Source organism: Siniperca chuatsi, linkage group LG4 (assembly GCF_020085105.1).
Source record: "Siniperca chuatsi isolate FFG_IHB_CAS linkage group LG4, ASM2008510v1, whole genome shotgun sequence".
NCBI lineage: Eukaryota > Metazoa > Chordata > Actinopteri > Centrarchiformes > Sinipercidae > Siniperca > Siniperca chuatsi.
Window position 1 is genome coordinate 18,890,243 of NC_058045.1, and position 20,910 is coordinate 18,911,152.

The following is a 20,910-nucleotide window of genomic DNA, read 5'->3' on the forward strand; positions in this document are numbered from 1 at the left end:
CCATGGCATTAAATATTAAATATGCAGGATCTTAGTCTTACAAAACCATGAGGGCAGGTGGATTTGTGGGTTCTGAGAGGAAGTTAAAAATGTCAACTAAAGGGAGGTCAATACAACTGAATTTACACTGGAGATTTAATGGAAATGATCATTCGATAAGAAAATACCTTACAAAAATGAGTCTGCACCAAAAATATAACATTTGAAATAAGGTTTAAAGCATTTCTGCCTATAAAGACAACACATTCAACTCCAGACATGTTGGAAGACATAAAAAATACTTGTGTCTGGCAAATATTTTTTGTTTCAAATGTTAAAGTGCTGGACACAAGATGTCTCCTACTTCACTGTACAGTCTATTCTCAGTGGAGGTTTCAAGTTTCCACATCACACCTGTGCAAGTTACATACTGGACCACGACTGGCTTCCAAACTAGTTCATACGTACATGTGTTAAACTCAGACTTAAGATGAGCTCAGAGAAATAATGTGAAAACAGCCTTCAAGTGTCAGACTCTGCACATACACGATTCTGCACAGATCAATTTGTCATATCAATCTCAAATATCGAAATTAAGCAACAATAAGCACATTTCTGAGTGAAGGAGAACTTTGAGAGTTTATATTCCAGTTAAACAATGTTGTGCAATAATCCTCTACTAACAATGCACAGATAGTTCGACTTGTTAGTAATAATTACCTGAGGGCCCTTATAGTGGTGAGACCTTCCACTGTCTCAGAGAAGTGGGAGAGTAAAGGGAGTTGGGTGCTGTCCTCCAACTGCTGTAGGTCCCTGACCAGAATACAGAGGACGCAGTAGAGAGGGAAATATCAACTGAAGCAAAGTTCGATTAATATCAAAGGTCATAATGTTGGAGGGGCGAGGACAGCATACTGAAAAAACACCATGAGATTAGGCTCTAACAAATTAGGCTTTAATTAAGCTTGTGCCGCATAAAGGAAAGGTGTAAATATATACTGTAAGCTTTTAGAAGCTATCTATTTTTCAAAATTGCATTGAGCCACTATGATCCCTGAGCTAATAATTTCATTTTGAAAAAGAATATTTATTTCGTTACTCCAAATCAAATGTCTCCATCCAACAGGGACAAAAGGACAAATCTCACATCCTGTCAAGAGTTTTAATTTGACAAAACAAATCAAATTTCTAATTTCAACGTCTGTCCCATATGAGGAATCCCTTAACTCTAATGGGGGACTCTGTCTCAGGTTTAACATTTTATTTATTTAACTGTTCAATTATATTCTTGTTAAATGTACATGTAATGATCTAAATGCCATTTCAAAGCCTTCTCCACACTCCCAGGAAAATAATTATAGTGGAGAAATACATAATACCTCTTACTTTATTGAAATGTTTTTATATTTTTGGGCAGAAAAATTCAGATACGTTGAGTCATAAAAAATACCAGAGTCAGCCTTTTTAAAAACCCATCCTGTGTTATTTGTGTGTAATAGTAGAATGTAAACTTCTCCACAGGTCATAAAAACCCAGACGTTCCCAGAAAGAACACAGAGGACGTGACCTTGGTGTCCTCAGTGGTAGCTACAGCCCTTATTTGACATTTGACAATGTAAACATACAGTCTGTGATATCCGTTCCGTCTGACTCACCTGGAGGCCACCCGGAAGTATTTCTGGATGAAGTAGCAGGCGACGGCCAGTGGCAGGAGGGCGATGAGGAAGACAGGGGTCACGTAGGAGATGACGCCCAGGGCGGACACACACAGCAGGGTGGAGCGGGAGAGGCACTCCAGGGTGGTGGGGATGTGCTGGTCGATTGTGTTTGTGTCTGTGGAAAACCTGTTGAGGATGCTGCCGAGCGGAGTCGTCTCAAACAGCCTGGAGAGATGAAAACAGCGATGGATCAGTTCATCTGTTTCCTCTGAAAATGAACTCTGATGAGGATTCTGATCAAAAATACAAAATCTTTTACAATATTTTGATATTAATTTACCCTCAGGAATTCAGTTTCATTCAATAATCTTATCTAATTAGTAATATCATTTCAAAACTTTTTTCCAGGTAATATTTTTCCCCAAAATACACTAAATCCTTAGTGTATAATTATATTTTAGAGATTTCCACATGCTGACAATAAGACAATAATATATGTGAATAGATCTGCTTAGTCAGCTGTGTATGTGAGTGTTTATACAGTACATGCAGGTGTGTTATGTGCATGTGAGCGTCTCTATGTAAGTGATGTCTCCCAGGTTTTGTGTAAGGGTCAACAGATGGTGCTCTGATTAATGGGGTGAAAAAAGGTGCTTTTAACTGTGTTTCCTCTATTAAATGATCAGTTTTAGCACACACTGTCAGCGAGCACATATCTCTCTGCCTCTGTCACACGTCATGAGTGCGGGCTGCAGCATGCACGCGCACATACGCGCTGAAAAGTCGTACCTCATGGGGGCCAGTGTGATCTTGTTGAGCAGGTTGTGGTGGAGCTCCTTGGCCACTTTGAGACCAGTCCACTCCACAGCCACGGAGGTGGCCAGACACAGGACGATGCCCAGGCAGCACAGCACGCTGAACACTGACAGATACCACGAGTGACTGAAGCCGCAGTCCTACATAGAGGGGGGGTGTTATTACAGACATGACTGCAACTGTGTTTGTGTGTGCGTGTGTGTGTGTGTGTGCGTTTGTTTGAGAAAATGAGAGAGAGTGGGAGTGTTCCTGCCACTCAGTTTGCTTGTACTGTAATTACAAGCATAATTAAACTCAGAGGCTGGTTAAAAATTATCTGTATAATTTGACAAAAGCCAGTGAAGCTTTAAAACCTAATCTGGCAATATTTAAACAAGAAGAAGCTCTGAGCTTCTCCACTTTCTCCTCAATTTACCTCCCACTTCTTTTTGTGCTTTAACTGATTCTGTCTTAAGCTTTTCTACCTTCTTTAAGTATTCACAGAATCCCTTTTCAGCAGATAAAATATCCATTTATGATATCAGAAATTTAAATACAACCAGTTAAAATCCAATTTGAATTTAAATGGGTCAAAATTCAACCCAAAATCTATTTCAATCAGGACACTGACTTCAAGTTTTAACCACTTATTTTAGGATGATTCGTGTTCATGTGATGCACTGGAACAAATCCTTGACAGAGATCACAAAGCCTGAGATAAACAACATTTAATGAACAACCACAGAGAACGTCTCCTGACACTGCATCTAATGCTAACGCTGGAGGCGGCTGGGGAGGGGGAATTAAATTGCAGGTGGCAGGTGATACAGGAGTGAGGAGCAGTGTGTGTGTTGGAGCAACCGGCTACCTAATATGGATCACCTACATGAATGGGATAAGTTGTGAATGATTGGACAGTAAAGAGAACATGTGATTATAAATTACTTCTATGTCTGCCTAAACAACCATTTTTTAAATTGAATTTCTGAATCAATAATACAATGTTCTCATATTAAGCATTGCATTTCAAAGTTGTGATATCAAACCATGTCAAATCAAGCCAATTGTATTTATAGACCCCAAAATCACAAGCCTCAGAGGGCTTTACGTTCTGCACAGTGTACGACTCTTTCTATCCTTAGACTTCCATAGAATTCATAATATCAAACAATTATTTTTGACAATAACTACATTTATAATATCAAGAATGAATGTTCTGAAACCATGAATTAGCATTTTAATTTCTCAATAAATTTGGTATTCCAGACATCAAAATTGTAATTTGTCATATCAAACGGGCACAATCAGTGATCTAGATGTAAAGAAATTCACGTCACAACCAATCTTTAAAATGCAGGACTGAAACCTGATATCACTCACAAAATGATTTACAGGTATTTAAATACATAGAATAGATAAGATAGAAGTGCCTTTACAGTGAAGTGAATATTTAGTTTTAAAAATCCTCTCTGTGGTGTCAGACAGCGGCCTGGCAGTTACATGAAGTGTCAGAGTTTGTGTTTGATAGTAGAACAGGACCTCTGAGTGTCCCCACATGGATTAGTCTGCAGCACAGCGTAGATTAGATAAGGTTGGCAAATACACTCTGAAGCTCAGGCAGACAAGATGTCCTCGGCATTCAAGCGACAATCTATCTGCACTAAACTGTACATTCAGTGTGTGCTTGGGTGTGTGAGAGAAGGAAAGAGAGAAGTGGAGGAGAGACGCACAGCACTGTTTGTATTCGACAGGAGGACACTTTGACCTGCTGTCCCCAAACCCCAGCTGACTCTCTGTCTTTAGCCTCTGTTAAAGATTTAAAGAAGTTTATGTAGATGACAAATTGTCTTTTACTATCTTTTACTCATGCACTCAGGATATGGGTTTATTTCAGGTCATATCAGTTGTGATGTTTTTCACAAGCCAATCTACGTGAATGAAACCTCTGAATCTTTACATTTCAGCAGCACTTTCTCTGAATCGTCTTCGACAGCCACATGTGAAGCCTCATACAAGCTCTTACTTAAAGTAAACATCCCTTTATAAACTGCTTATTCATTTTGCCAGAGAGACTCCATTAATGCATTCTTGTGTCTCTAACATGCAGATGAGTCCGAGCTGCAGTTGCTTCAGGGTGTGTAAGCAAACGCTCCATCTGGAGCTGGCACTGTTTGTGTTTTAGGTCAGCTCCGCTCAACTGAGATTCACAGGAGAATTAGTGAGAAAACTGTTATGTAATTTCACTCTGGCCTGTTCTCAAAAAATTGCATTGATATGATTAACTGTTTTCTACTTTTATATATGAGTTTGTTTTAAATAAGGGCTGCAACTATTATTTTCAGTATCAATTAATTTGCAGATTTTTTTTCCCAATTAATCGCTTGGTATATAAAATGTCAGAAATAGTTAAAAATGCCTGTGACAATTTCCTGAAGACAACGGTGATGTCATCAAATTGCTTGTTTTGTCTGACCAACAATCTAGCACCTGTTTGTTATTTATGCCCCCTTAAAGTCAGTGACAATCGAGCGGAAAAGACTTTATGAAACTGCTGATCAACACGAAAACAAAAAGCATTCTGGCCAGACGACAACAAATCATCTCAATCAATTCTTAACCCTTTCAGTTTTTCACCTGAACGACGGTACAGTTTCGAGCTGTGGCTTCGATCTTGGCCTTGATGACGCGTGACGTCCAGTGTGCCAGCCAGTAGTCGATGGCGACCATGAGGGAGTGTTTGAGGAGCTGTGACAGGAGGAGCAGGGTGAGCAGGAGGAGCCCAGCGGACGACAGGTAGGTGCCACAGGAGCGCCAGGGGATGGTTGCGCGCTGACGCATTACCTGCGACAGGTTGTCGTCATCATCACTCTCCACGGATTCCTCTGGGATCAAGACAGAGATGAGTTAAAATGTTAAAGAGTCTAGGTTTAGTTTTTGGTTTTTATTTTAAGTGTGAGATTTGGTCAGGCCCAGTTACAGATTTATTGTGTTCTAAAATGACTGCACATTATCATTGGAAAAGAATATGACTGTGCCTGTTACTTTACATAAACGATATCTGTATTTAACTGTGATCTCCTCTGCTGTGACTCACTGCTCATATGCTCTGACATTTCTGACGTTCCTCCTCCTACCCTCCTTCCTACAGTAGACATTTCATTATCTTCGTTTTCTCTCTCTGTCCTTCTTTTTCTGACACATTTCTCAGATTTTGTCCTCCTGTGTCTGTCTGATGAACCACTTCTAGCACAGGACAGGAGAGAAGAGACAAAATAACAGAGGAAGAGGGCCAAAGGAGAGGAGAAACCACAGAGAAAGTATACTACACGCTACAGTATCTCTATTCAAGTTCTTCAACACCAAGCAGATGCTCATTCCCATGAATGGCGTGTTTTTCAGGGGCAACAGCGCAGCCATGACACACTACCTGGGGTTGAGGAGCTAATGTTAACGACCTCCTGCCTCCTCCCCACCCCGATGTAAAAATATCACATCACATCATGAGGCAAGCTTTGGAGCATGAGGCTGCATGTGGGAGTCTGGGAGGCTCCGACAAGCTGGCAGAGAGGAAGCAGGAGAGTAGAGGAGAAAAAGAAAGGGAGAGAATGACTAGCAGGGCTAAACAGACTACTGCTACCATCATCTACTGTACAATCATGCTGGCATTAAGTAGGTTTTGAGATGCAGGGGTGACATGTTTGGGGAAGAAGTGAGAAAAAGAAAAGACTAAATGGGCGATGAGATTCTAAGATGGTGGGAGAAGCTGACACAGCTTTGCTTGCAGCGTCACAATGCCACAGACTTGTTTTGCTTTTTTTTTTTTCAGTTCATGCTTTCTTGCCACACCTGCTCCATCGAACATGAGGGCAGCACCTGATGCTGGAGCCATCGCACAAGTCCACGCAGGGGTGCCACCAGCACACGGGAGACAACACAGAACACAGATAAAGAGTACAGCCACTGCACCTTATCACCTTCCACTACAGCCGCACATTCACCAGCAGAGATACACACAGGTAAAGGATCAGATTCAGTGTTTAGCCACAACAGGAGGCTGCTAGAGAGACGGTGGTGTCATATCTAGTTGCTGAGAAAGTCTAAAGAGAAGCCAAGACACCAGACACCAGACCCAGAGAGAGCAAGAGGTCTGGAGCATTTAACACTCACGTAATTTTTGCTTTACATAGACAGTTTAGAATAAATAAAGAACAAGGGAAAAGAAAGAAATATAGGGATTTAGTAGTCATTCAAATCATTGCTAAAATTGCAGCAGGTGTAAACACTGAAAATAAGCTGATGAGCTTAAAGGGACAGTTCACCCCAAAATCATACATATACGTTTTGGTGTGAGTTGCCGAGTTTTGGAGATATCGGCAGGAACTATCGGTAGAGAGAAAATAATTCCTACATGAAACTGCTAAGAACAAGATCTGTGGATTATCTTGAGTAAACGGGTCATAATTTCTGGAAAGAGACATTACTGTTGAGTTTTTCAAATGTATTTTTTGGCACTTTGAACACCACAAGCTGAGTGCCATATAGTCAAATTATTTTCAAAAAAAGGCAGACATCTCTACAGCTGATATCTCCAAACCTCGGCAACTCACACCAAAACAATCTAGATGGATAAATAGCACTACGGGTAAGAGGAAAAATATGTATTTTTGATTTTGGGGTGAACTGTCCCTTTAAGCTTTAATGTAACAGGTGCTGCTCCTCAGCAAATAGACACAACAGGAGAAGGGAAATGATACCCTGCCTTTATTATTATCAGTATACACACACATACACATTATAATCATCCACACTTGTAATCAAGATGTTGTTTACTGTTGTTATCGTTGTGACCTGTGACCTCTCACCTTCCTCGTCCTCTTCAGTCCTGGCGGCCTCTCTGGAATACATGGCCCTCCGCAGGTTTTTCCTCTCTAGATCTGTCATACTTGCTGCCACCGTCTCCTGGAGGACACATAAAGACAAACATCTGATTCTCCCCAGAATACTAAAGACTACAATCTTTTAAGATATTAAGCAAACATCCAGGTAATCAAACTTTCATTCCGAGCAGCACTGGATTGTTTGCACCTCTCCTGAATCTAAAAACTCTTAAATGAACAAACACAAAGATCATAAAAGGCGGCTTCAAAGTTGGTAAGGATTCATCAGCACTTTGAATGTCCAGTCATTAATCACCTTCTCAAACTCCTGGTCCTGTCTGTGCATCAGGGTTTTCCACTGCTCAAAGAGTTCAGGCTCAGAGTTCTGAATGTCCTTTAGAGTCCCTTCAGTCTGGATGGTGCCATCTTTCATGGCAATGATCTAGTAAAATACAGACACACACACACACACACACACACACACAAACAAAAGTAGATTGAATAAATGCAATCTTTGGTATTAGCTGATACTGTACATCAATCTTTATTTGCTCAGGGGTCTTTCTGAGATAAACTGCATCCCAAATGAAACAATTAAATGTTTACATCATGAAAAAGATAACAGCATCACAAATGGACAATCTTATCAATTATTGCGACTATTAAATAGTAAAAGGTCTGTAACTCTACAGTTTATCCAGTTGGTTAAGATAATAGCAGCAAATATCTCTGTTTCACACACACACACACACACACACACACACACACACACACACACACACACACACACACACTGGTCTTACCCAGTCTGCGTGTGGTAGGTACTGAAGTTTGTGTGTGACCAACACCACCGTCCTCTTCTCCTCTCTCAGGAGCTTGAGGATGCCGTCCTGCATCAGATGGTCACTCAGGTGGATGTCTAAGGCAGAGAATGGGTCATCCTAAAAAAAAAAATACATAAATAAGAAAAACTGCGAGGGGAGGAGAAAGCAAAACAAGACTATGAGTATGTTTAAAAGGCCTGAAAACTTGGTTTCAAACCTGAAGTGTTTCTTTTGATAGGACTACGTAAAAAAGGTAGTAATTTCTGGGATTATTAATTAGGTTGAAGAATCTGATGAATCCCCCCTAATAATATCAACTTGTTTCTTCAAAGGCAACACCTCCTTATACAAATCCTCCACTGAAGGACCATCTTAGTCTTTCTTGCTATATAGAGCAATAGTCCAGTCAGCTTTGCATTGTTTTTAGTATTGACCACATCAGCTGCTATAATACATTGAAGGTGTGATAACAAAATAATAACCAAATCAAAATGACCACTTCGTTCACTTTGCTCCAAGAATTTTGTGATCTTGTGCATTTCCAAAACATGTGTTACAAATAGAGCTGCAACGATTAGTCAATTCATTGATCGACAGAAAAAGAATCTGCAACTATTGCAGAAATGCCAAAAATATTCTCTGGTTCCAGCTTTTTAAATGTGAGGATTTGTGGTTTTTCTTTGTCATATATGACAGTAAATTAAATATCTTAAGGCTTTAGACTGTCAGTCAGACAAAACAAGGGAATTGATGACATCATAGCCTCTGAAAAATTGGTGGATACCTTTGTTTTCACTATTTTTTGACATTTCATAGACTAAAGGATTAATTAATTAGACAAGAAAGTAATATGCTTGATAATAATTGATAAAGTCACTAACATTTAATACAAAGCGATTATTAATAACTGAGAGGCAGTAAAATCCATCAGGAACTGACTTTTTCAAACTGTCAGTCAAAATTTGCATTTAGCTTCTCCCTGCAGCTGGAAACCATGTTGCTATTTTTGTCACGTAGGAAGGCATCAGCAACAGAATCACATCTGAGCCTTCAGGTAAAGGAATACTGAAAGACTGTCTGCTAACAAGATTAATTAAAGGTGCAATCCAACAACTGAAACCATTCTTTTGATCGAAGATGTGTGTGTGTGTGTGTGTAGACTCACCAGAAAGACCAGGTTGGTCTGCTGGTACAAGGCTCTGGCTACGCTGATACGCTGCTTCTGTCCACCTGACAGGATGATACCCTGCACCAGAGGGCAGGAAAATATATGTGAAGATATGTGTACTTTACTACAAGGTTTTACTACAGTTTGTTTCCTGCATTACTGGTGCATGAAGACATCCAACATGACAGTGCTCTTGCTGAACAAGGTCAGACCAACTTCCTATACACAATCATCCAATCCTTGCTGCACAGTTATGATGACAAATGACTCTGCAATACAGTGAGCCACGGTGTGAGCTACAGCCAGATCTGGAAAATAAAAAAGACCACAGAGAAAATCGTAAATTTTACTGTGATACTGACCCGCTCCCCGATCTCTGTCTGGTCCCCCTGTGGAAGAATGTCGATGTCAGGTTGAAGAGAGCAGGCCTCGATGACAGCTTCGTATCTGGCGGGCACAAACAGAAACAGAATACAAATGAGGACAGAGAGCAGTTGCTAATACTAGCCAGAAGGAAACTATGGGCCTGCTCATTATTAACCTGTTGGCTAATAATCTAGATAGCAAATTAATTTGATGATACACATCTTATATATAACTTTCTGTTATGTATCCATAACACAACCCATAAACATCTCTGAACAGAACCATAACACTGAAAATGAAGAGAGGAAAAGAGTTTCAGCAGCTTCAATGGTTTAACTTGAAAGATTTTGCCCTGAGTGCATGATCAGACTCACTTCAACAGCAGACAGAAACAGAATATGATTCAGAGAGCACAGAGACAGAGACACACTGGGAACTAATTTCAGTGCTGCATCAGTCATTCATTCATGTTAAGTGAATAGCATGTTGTTCATTTAAATTTATCGTCATTTCTATATAATTCAATTGGAGCTACCCACATGGTCTTGAAACTACAGTAGAAACGACGCCACACTCAGTTGTACATAACAGGTTGACAGTTCTCTAATTGCTGGAGCCTTGAGAATATTGTGACCTAAAAATATGGGTTCATGGTCCAGAAAAGGTTGATTAACCCTGTTTTAAATAGTCTGGATAATTTATCTGATTTCTAAACTTTGTCCAGATCCTGGAGAGTTTTTGTGAGAATATTAATGAACGAGATGTGCCCTCACCCGTTTGAAAGTCTTGGTCTGAATCTAATAAATCACAATGGTCCATGCATAGATTTATGAATCCGCAGTGTCACATGATAATTTTGGTTTCAAATATAAGAACCAGTCATATCGCTTGCAGCACAGTGTCTGAGCAAATACTCTCAGGATGGATGGCTACAGTTCACAGTACTGAATGTCTTATAAGCAAAACACTGTTAAGACGCACCTTAAATAAAAAGTCTGCACTGGGAAAGGATGGGTTAACAGAAAAATACCACATATGAAGAGAAAGACAGAGGAGACAGCGTGGAGAGGCAGCGCAGGGTGGGCAAACATCTCCGTTTTATGGAACATCTCCACAGCAACAAACACAGCGGCCCATTAGATATATCTTATAAAAACAGTCCATTAGACCCAGAGAGCCATAAATGCATATGCTGTTGTGCCAGGAGTGAAACTGTAGACACTATGCACAGCAACAAAAGAGAAGAAGGCCAACACCTTCAGCCAAGACAAATCTGACTCAAGGTGTCTCAGCGTCAAAACAGTTTATTTGGGAAGTTTATTTTACTAGACTAAAACTGTTGACTTAATCAGGCATCAACACATCCAATTTACCACAGTGGCCTCAGGGAGCAGCAAGGTTATTGGCTCTATTTTGGCAACACATTGATTACTGTGTATAATTAACTACTCTGAATGCCATTTTAAAGGAGAATGTCCTTAGACAGCTAGTTTCATTGTGATTATGGGTGTCACAGTGAAAGCACTGAAGCAACAAAATGAAGGTCAATAATTAATTAAGGGAAGACAGCTTACACACTGTGGTTACTAATGCAAGTGTACAGTTTACAATGTACACCTGGCTAAAACTAATGCAGTCAAATACGACAGTCCTGCAAAAAAAAAAAATTGGAGGCTGCAGTTTGTGGTGCTGTTGAACTGTATACTAAGAGGTGTTTCTGATATTTAGTTTACCAAACTGATACGTATCAATGATGGTAGACTGAAAGAACCTCCATGGACCTCCTTTGACCAATTTCACCTGCCGTAGGTCATCCCCTCATCAAGAAAAATTAAAGAGTCGGTGTCTGTAGGCAGCAGTTATTTCAGCATTGAGGGAAAAACGGAAATGTTTTCTCCCCTGTCTGCCCTTTCCTTCATCAGCACTTTGCTCATTTTTGCGCATAATAAATTAAATGAAATTGTGGCTGGGGTGCCCTGGTGGCCTCGGGGTTTACAGCGCCTACCCCCCCTGTTTGAGTTGGACAGGGATCTGTGTTGTATGTCGTTTCTCATTTATCTCCTCAGTTTTTGTCATCTCTTTACTACTTGCAGTGTGCAGCACACTCTTGATCGAAGCTCATCAGGGTTTAAACCTCAACAGATGTAACCATCATACCTTCAGTTTTTTAAACCTCTCCGTGCAGTTATGAGGTCTTACCTCGGTTTGATCATGGGCATCTCAAAGGTGATGTTCTCCACCAGTGTCGCATTTAACAGCCAGGGCTTCTGGGAAGCATAGGCCACAGCCCCTCTCTTCCTAGCAGAGGTTTTAAAACACATGCAGAAGTGTAAAAACAAACAATAATCTGCTCCCTATGTTTACTTCTTAATGAGTCTTTTATTTCACACACAGGTTAAGGTTAAGACACTGTTTAACCTCTGGACCATAGGGACTCCTCAGCCTCAGAAGCTGAGTTAAAAATAACTCCAGTCTATTGAGAACTGATCCAGGGATCAATAAAGGCTGTGGTATATTTGTAAAGTCACTATGCATTTGAGGGTCAGGGGCAAATATGTGAGCAGAGGGAATATCTTGTTCTCTATTATCTTCAGTAGGTTTCTACTAGATAACCATGAAAATTGTCATTCTGTTCTGCTGATAATGGTGATGCATATCCATAGAGATCGCCTGGTGAGCAGCATTCTGTTATCTGAGCTCACCTGATGTCGCCGTCACCTGCTGCATCTCTATCTGTGGGACTGCAGAGAAAATATCAAACACACACATACACAAAAACATTAGATAAGCAATACTGTTATTAACAGACTATCGACATGACAATCACTAACTCCACCTTATTCCTGTAATGATTAACAAAAAACAAACACACACAAACTAACCCATATACTCTTCCCTCACTATGGCAATCATGTCACTGCTCAGCAGCCCAAACACAAACAGGCCAACCACTGCCCTACATGAACACATCTATCATTAGCTGTGATCTTATCCTTGCTAAAAATAGCGCCCACCCTCCTAATTTTTCTTCCTGTAATTTGCTGATATGGAAATCAGCATCAGCCCGTTTGGACTCTGACGCATTCAATTCTCAGAGGATCTGATTCCTCAGGCTGAGATTAGTACGTCAACACGAGGTCTGTGGCTGTCAGGGTGTTTGTTGCTGTTCACTGGTATCTTGTGTATGTCTCTCACTGTAAACTGCCCTTTAACTGTAAAGGCAAGCTGTTTGAGGTGAGGAAAGAATGATTTGAGCGTATGATTTGTGAGTAAAATGTGTAAATGTATTTCTGGCATCAGAATGTGTCAGAAACTTGCAGACTTATCAAATAAACAGACTCATCTGACCTTCTGTTTTTTAGTGAGGTACTGGTGCTTGAACCATGTGATAAATAATTAAGGGGACTTCTGAGGCCATCTAACCCTAACCCTAACCCTTTGTTCATTTGATCACTCCAGGGAAATAACGGGAAGTTCAATGCAAAAAAAAAAAGTATTAAGTTGATTTCTTCCCTCTCCATTTCTATTGGCTGGCATGTTTTTGACCGATTTTATCCTGAGAGGAGACAAAGACTCACTAAGATGGACTGGGGGTCGAGGTGACACTCACACAACGTGCCATCCTTCCTTCCTGAATAGACAACAGTGTCTATCCCTGATCCTGACCAAAGCTTTTCTCGCCAACGCTAGTTGCAGAGCAAAGAGACAGGGGGAGCTAAAAACTCTTTTAACATTGAGTCACCCTGATGCATAACTACTAGATCAGTAAATACTCAAGTCACCAGAAAAATTCCCTGCGTGCTGAGGATTTGTTCCTAGATTGTAATCACATAGATGAAAAATACTAGGTATGAATAATTTATAATTGACTGTGAGTGGCGATTAACACATAGTTTGAAATTATTAAAGGATGAATGTTATGTGAGCCTGAAAGTTACAGACCACTATAAAAATACTACATATCATGTTAAGTTTTAAAGTTTTTTATCCTGTCTCATGCTTCAGTTTTATGACATATTGAATGTGTTTCATGCTTGTAGGGGTTTGTGTTTTTTGTCCTTCCTTTTCCTATGGAAATAACCCTTCTACTGTTGAACCTTGCTCTTTTCACTATGTACATTTTTGTAAGTATGTTTCGTATATATTGTTTTATGACAAAATAAAACCAACCCTGACTCTATTAATATCAAATGCTACTTTGATATACTGTTGTCAAACGCAGGATGACATGGAAGCCTGTGTGTGTGTGTGTGTGTGTGTGTGTGTGTGTGTAATTCCAGAGTGAAAAAACTGAGAATGGCATGGTCAGCTGAGTTACAAACAGAAACAATGATCTACAGTGTGCTAAAATAACACCACTATTTGCATTAGCTAAGCCAGTAACAATTTTGAACTGTCAACAGGGCTTATTTATAATACTGATTTATAGTGTCCACTATTGTTTATGTGCAACAGCAGAATCAAATGCATTTCCTATCATCAGAAATAGTGTACTACAGTATATTTGCACTCTGAAAATACTTCTGTACTCCAGACTGCGAATATTTTTTATGTATTTAACTCATACTGACTTTTGTCCTCAGGAGTCAACCTAGAACTTCATGCAAGTTTGAAATTGTTCTTTAAGGTACGACTAAAAATACATAATGGCATTGGTTTGTTGGCATGTTTTTAGGTTTGTGTGCTTGGGCTTTTTTTCTTCTTTACTCTGAGCACTTACCTTTCATCTCCCTCAGACTCCAGGTTCGGCAGGCTGCAGAAAATAGACAAAAAAATATATATTAATAGAAGTGTATCTTACAATTCTGCAATTGTTTCTCATCAAAAGTTGTAAAAATAAAGTGAAAACTCCCAGAGGCCAGGGGAAATTTATGAAGTCTGGTTATTAAATTTGAAAAGGCCTTAAAACTCACATAAACTCTTATTTTTAGAATAAGTAAATGCCCCCACACAAGTGTACACACATACAGTGCATACATGCACAGCAACACATGCATATAACCATTCACGTTCAGACTCCTAACTCTAAAATTCATTAAGATCTGATTGGCTGTTTGGGGCTTTGCACATGCGCAGTAGAAGCTGCAGTGTATTTTTAGGCTTGACAAGTTGACACATCTCTCGTCGTCCTGAGAAGGTGACTCTGATCACGTCTGAGCACAACCAGAGAGCGAGGGCTGATTTACACCAGTTAACTGCAGCAGCTTTAAAATGAATAGACCACAGCTGTTAGGAAGTGAACTGGTGACTGACATTTTAGAAGCTCTGACATGCCACACACATACACGTAAACATCACTGTTACTGACTGTAAAATAAGAAAAAGAAATTGAAGTGAACGGAGTCAGCAACTCTATTCAGGAGGTGTTCAGCTGAAAGACTGTGTAACATGTTTAAACATAATGTTTGTTTTTGTATTTAGCTGTACATTTATTTATTTATTTTCATTTATTTATTGTTTTATATATATTTAATAAAGCTTGTTATAAAGACAAATAATGAAACTCACTCACTTTATTGCCTTTGTTTGTTAGCTTTTCCCAAAAACATTAGTGGATTCATCAGTTTTATTTTTAATTAAAAAAAACAAATAACAGAAGTGAACAGATGTGACAGGAGAGGTCAATAAGCCCTATAGGGCCATACAGTGGACATCCCCCTAAAATAAAGCTTTAAAAAAAAAAAAGAACTACAAAGTGAATTGGTAAAATAAAAAATAAAATAAAAAAGGAAAACAAGAGATTCTCAAAATAAATAAAGCAATGCAATACGGTTCAGCTGTCAATCATAAAAAAGAAAAGGAAAGAAAAAAGACTTATTGGACATCACAAATTACATAACATTAAATATGACTACAAATACAAATATTACTTTTTCAACATTTTGAAACTATAGCGAGCTCTTAATAATATGTAGGTTGGCTTTCCATATCTGTGCGCCAAGATATCTATAAGGAATACTGGCTGTGCATGGTTTTCCAAAAAGGAAGGAATCTGTATTACAAGAATGAATTTGAGAGTTTAGTTTGTTAGAGATAGACGTTACGAAGATGATGGGGTAGCAAGTGGTAAGAGTATAAATACATCATCTAAACACTACAAAAACTGCTAGAGTAATTATGAGACGGTGTAGTCCCTCATTCGTCCAGGAGTGTTCCATCGTAGAAAAGGTTTCAGTCGTAGTCATCTGGACACTGTTTTCAGAATCAAGACGTTTCGACTCCCATCCGGAAGTCATGCTCAATTGTGAAAATGATCTGAGAACTCAGAAATTTAAGCTAATCAACCATTGATCAACCTTGATTCTGAAAACAGTGTCCAGATGTCTACGACTGAAACCTTTTCTACGATATAGTAATTATATTACATTATTATATTATATTTCTGTCAAAGTCAGAGCATCTTACACAACATGTGAAATTTCCTTTTCCAAGATGATATTTTTCCCATTTGAATTGTGTCTATTTTCACATATAAAAAACAAACAAACATCACCAATCACCAACCAGGAAAAAAATTATACTTTTTAAAGAAGAACAAAAAAGATATGGTGAGATTGTTTTGTCAAATGCTCATGATGTTTAGATTATAACATAAAAATCAACAAGTCAAATATCAAATGGACTTTTTGTAGGGAGATGGAGATTTCCTAAATTATCAGGGCTAGACTGAGCAACACCCCTTCAGAAAATTACCACATTAGCCCTCATCGCCTAATGACACTTGAAAGACACTGAAGCCTGAATGGACGCCTGATTGTCTCTATCCTGCAGGCTAATCATGCCGGAGCTGATGACCCACAGCTTTCTTTTCTGATTGAACAGTTGAGGGCTATTTCCCCTTCTCCGTCAATCAACACCTTTAAGTACTCAAGATCATGTTAGAGGACGTACAAGACAGTTTCTATCAGCAGTGAGAATCTCAACTTCAATTATCAAAGCCAGACTGAGGAACTTCCCACAGTTTCTAACTGTCTTTAATTAACTTAAACGTCCATCCTTAAAAGTCCCCTTAATGATGACAGGGAGTAATGGAGCATGTTCACTGTGATGACCACGCCTGATAATGACTGAAAATGCTTCCCTATTTGTCATTTTATTCTCTTAAAGAAGGTATTTTCTTCACTCGCTTTTCATGTTCTTTAGCTCTTGTCACCCTCTGGTTTGAGAGACAAGGGTCAGCCAGTTGCTGTGTTGCAGTTAATTATTTCAGCAGGTATGGTTTGGGATCACAACCTCGCTCTCCAACTGGCTATGCTGCCCACTTTTAAGACTCTGAACCTTACCCCACACAAGATATCCAACCTGCACCACTTTGACTGGATACTGAGGTCAAGATACAAATAGTCATCCACTTCAACGACAGAGAAATCCCAGACGCTCCCTGCTCTGTGCCATATTCGGAGTGGGAGAGTAGAGGGGGGAGGAGACCAATGGGAGCAAGAAGGAACATGTGGTGGGGGGTGAGGGGGTTGGTATCGGTAAACAAGTCACCCCCCCAAGGAAAGATGCCATCCTCCATGACCTGTAATTCAACCCACTAACAGATTTCATCCAATCAAAAACAAAATTTGGCCAGAAGTAGAAGTGACATCACACTGATGTTGGAAAAAACTTTGTTAGAATTTGAGATTGACAGTTCATTCTTGATCTTGGGACCAGTAAAAGTTCAGGAATTACCTCTCCTTAAAGTGCTAAGAAAACTAACAAAAATTGTTCTTATTACTGGATTATATAAACACATGGAGCATGGCAAGCCCAGTCAGAGTGCTGAAAACATGAACACCATCAGCTGTTCAGTAACAGCTGACTCTTAGAGCCACCAATCAGCGTCAAACAAGTCAATGAAGCCGTCTTCATAAATCTGACAAGCTTGCACGCTGACTCTTCAGATTAATCTTGCCGTTTACTCCTGCCAGGCACATGCTGCTCTCATTTATCCTCTTCTCGCCTTTTGCTTTAAGTGCATTTCTTATCAGTGATTTGTATCTGCTGGGATTTGTTCTGCGCTGAATCTGTTGCATACTGTTCAGAGTTCACCCTCCCAGATACAACTTTTCATCCAAGTATAGCTGTAAATGCTCCTGACTGAAACACAGCACAACAATAACAACAACAAACATGGTGGAAACATATAGACAAGCCCCTCTGAATGTCTGTCTGAATGCTTCAGGAAGGCAAAGTCTAAATGACAGCTCCTTAGTCTCTCCCTGGGACACATGATAAGTGAGAGGGTTCGGCACCCGACAGGGCGCACAATCCAACCTAATATCAGACGGAGTGCCAGCATGGCCTGGCAATGGGACAGAAGGAGGAAATGTGTGAGTGTGTGTGTGGCTGCCAGGGATACTGTGCCAGGGACACTGTGACAATCAAGTAGGGGGAACTAAACTTTGTTGACAAATGGAGACTGATAGTGGCGCTATCCTGGGTAGGTGATGAGATATTCAGATGCCCGAGATAAAGGCTAATGACTCCCAGAATGCATCAGGTGGGATATGAGGAATCAGTTTCAGCTGAGCCATTTCAAATGTGCTCTGCTTTTCTAGATCCACTGGGTTTATTTTTGCTGAAACTTATAATTGGCCATCCACATTCTGCAGCAAGATAATGATTTTCTCAGACTCCAGAGGTTACAAAAAGTAATGAAAACAGATACCCAGTCCAAGCAAAGTGCACCAGTTGCATTAGTCTGCTGTCCTAATGAAATCAGTGGACTGGACATTTTTGTCATTTTCAAAACTAAACACAAACCCATCAGAGTGGAGAATTTATTTAGTGCAACAGTCCACACAAATAATCACCAACACAGTCGCAACATGTACTGAACCATCCACCTATCACATCCAATAAAGCAGAACTATGACCCTAATTCTCAGGATCTCAAATTAATTGAAATGCACAGAGGTAACACTGCAGTGACCTTCTTTACAATGTGAAGTACTATAAGGACATTACATTTCATTCATTTAGCGCAGTGATTTCCAACCTCGGGGTCAGAAGCCCCAAGGGGTCACATGATAAATCTGAGGTCACAAGATCACCTACTTTTTGCCAGTTTATTGTGAAATACTGGAAAATCAATTTTTTGAGCATGGAGGTTAATTCTTGACCTTGGGAACACATATCTGTAAAACTAGCTTTTCCTGGAGCTTTCGGCCTTGTCCCACTGCTTTTTTCAGTGACCACATACATTATATGACCACTATCATACGATTAAAGTTGCATACTTTGATCACGTAAATAATTGAGCAGTTTCAATTCGCTGAAGAAAGCTGGATATGGTCTGGGGAAAAGCTATAAAGTGACCTTCAAGATTAGAATATAAATAAATATAACTGCTTGCACAGACATTTGCCACCTGTTACAAGAGGTTGTGAGTAGAGATTTACATTAAGAAATAACTTTCTAAAAGGTCTGGAATCACTGTTTTTGTCCAAAGTCCCTTACAATAAGTTTATTCAACCTCCATAGAAATATGAGCTAGATATAGTCAGAAACTGTAAGAGGATTTTGTTAAAGGAAATGAGATGTTAGTAAGTGCTAGGCGTGTAAAGGTGTCATCTGAAAAGGTGGGTTTCCAGCCTGCAGGCACAGCAAGTCTGTTGGGATGTTTCCTCATCTGCATTTGACTAATTTTGGGTCAGTGGTGCATGAATGGATCCTCATGCTCCTCTATATCTATCAGCCATAACAAATTAAAGCTGTAATATCAGCTGAGCTCCATTTCACTGACCTACAAATCCATTTATGTTATATTGCCATATCATGGTAAGAGGTCTGATTTTGATGCTAATTACATTACCTTGTCAGGGACGTAGAATTTATCGCTGCAAGAAAACACATAAATAAAAGCACTCAACCGTCCCTGACAGAGCTAGTACCAAAGAGCTTTAAAAAGTACGAGTCAGAGAGCCACACACTTCCATGAGGAAGAACAAATTGCCATGATATTGACCAGAGTGGTCTGGGTCTCCATGAGGAGCAATTCTTTTCAAATTAACCTTTCACCTTTGAATTGAATTTCATTTCAAGAATGAACAGTATAACATACAGTTCATGGGTTTCCCTGGGGGCAAATGTATTATATTGCTTTGTATTGGATGGATGGGAAGGTGGTTGATATACAGCTGTATGGACACAGAGCATCATTTCATTTAGGCACAGGAAACACTTAATCACAGCAGATATCAGATAATTAGGACAAACCATGCTTAGCGTCATCTTTCTGCACCCATCTAGCAACTTGATGTTTAGAGGATAATTGCAATTATTTTCACAGAGGACTTGTTTTCTTGGTTTCATTAGTATTCCAGTAACAGTACTTCACTGTAGAGCTACATAGTGTAACTCCCAGTCTCTCAAACTGAAGAGGCAACAGGAAACTCAATCATTCAAATCCGAAAAGTGATTAAAACGTTTTAATTGAAGTATCAGAATTGATTGGCACAGACAGTGACCTTGTAACTGACCTGTTCCAGGTGACTGTTCCCGATACTCTCTGCATCTCTCCCAGTGCTGCCAGCAACAGAGACGATTTTCCACAACCCACCTGGCCCACAATCATAGTCAGCTTACCTGAGAAATTTGATGAGAGAGCGAGGCATCATCACAGTAAGTAAACAGGTAAATAACAGAAGGAAACGTGAGAGAGAAACAAATAAGGAGAGGAAGTGAGGATTGTACATCACACTGCCTTATGCTCACCAAAGGGAATCTTGATGTCCACATTAGAAAGTGTTGGTGATCCATCGGTCCAGGTGAAATAACCGCTGGTTATCTGAGGAAAGCATAGCAGACTCATCCACATGTCAAACAGAGAATAACTCACTCTTTAACAAGTAAACAGTAAACATGTCATCCATCCAAAATGATGCAGAGTGGCAGTGAGGCAATAAGAAGTAAAAGTGTCCTCATTCTTATTAATTTTACGCAGGGGAAGAGGATACTCGTTTATTTGCATCCAAAATATTGTGAATGACATACAGAGAATTAATTGAGGCGAACCACTGCAGTTTCCAGAGCTAGATATGGAGCTAGAAAGATCAATTTCACGAAACCCCAATCAACAGTATCCCAGATATTAATAACAAATGGCAATAGTGCTCCTCTGAGGCAAATCAGTGGAATTTTGAAAACTGCAGTGCACAGAAGTTAGACGCGTCCTTCCAAGTTTTGTCAAAATGTGATCAGGGGTGTCCAAAATGTGGTGCATGATGTACAGACAATGTTGGGATGATGAAAGC

At 39.8% G+C, this 20,910-nt stretch overlaps 1 protein-coding gene across 5 annotated transcripts in view; it reads right to left on the reverse strand.

The window, feature by feature from the left end:
• The window catches only part of abcc8 (ATP-binding cassette, sub-family C (CFTR/MRP), member 8), a 62,972-nt gene that overhangs the window by 7,669 nt on the left and 34,393 nt on the right, over window positions 1-20,910 (reverse strand). For 2 of the 5 annotated variants that reach the window (XM_044191899.1, XM_044191897.1), the window contains exons 16-29: window positions 20,372-20,444; window positions 20,137-20,242; window positions 14,388-14,420; window positions 12,370-12,408; window positions 11,867-11,965; window positions 9,664-9,748; window positions 9,299-9,379; window positions 8,113-8,250; window positions 7,626-7,751; window positions 7,295-7,391; window positions 5,067-5,314; window positions 2,427-2,593; window positions 1,635-1,862; window positions 700-792 (exon numbers count right to left, since the gene is read on the reverse strand). In XM_044191899.1, the coding sequence (XP_044047834.1) occupies window positions 700-792; window positions 1,635-1,862; window positions 2,427-2,593; window positions 5,067-5,314; window positions 7,295-7,391; window positions 7,626-7,751; window positions 8,113-8,250; window positions 9,299-9,379; window positions 9,664-9,748; window positions 11,867-11,965; window positions 12,370-12,408; window positions 14,388-14,420; window positions 20,137-20,242; window positions 20,372-20,444 (1,613 nt within the window). Of the gene's footprint in view, window positions 1-699; window positions 793-1,634; window positions 1,863-2,426; window positions 2,594-5,066; window positions 5,315-5,526; window positions 5,676-6,278; window positions 6,348-6,599; window positions 6,610-7,294; window positions 7,392-7,625; window positions 7,752-8,112; window positions 8,251-9,298; window positions 9,380-9,663; window positions 9,749-11,866; window positions 11,966-12,369; window positions 12,409-14,387; window positions 14,421-20,136; window positions 20,243-20,371; window positions 20,445-20,910 lie in introns of all 5 variants that reach the window. The other 3 variants (XM_044191895.1, XM_044191896.1, XM_044191898.1) reach the window with 3 other exon arrangements.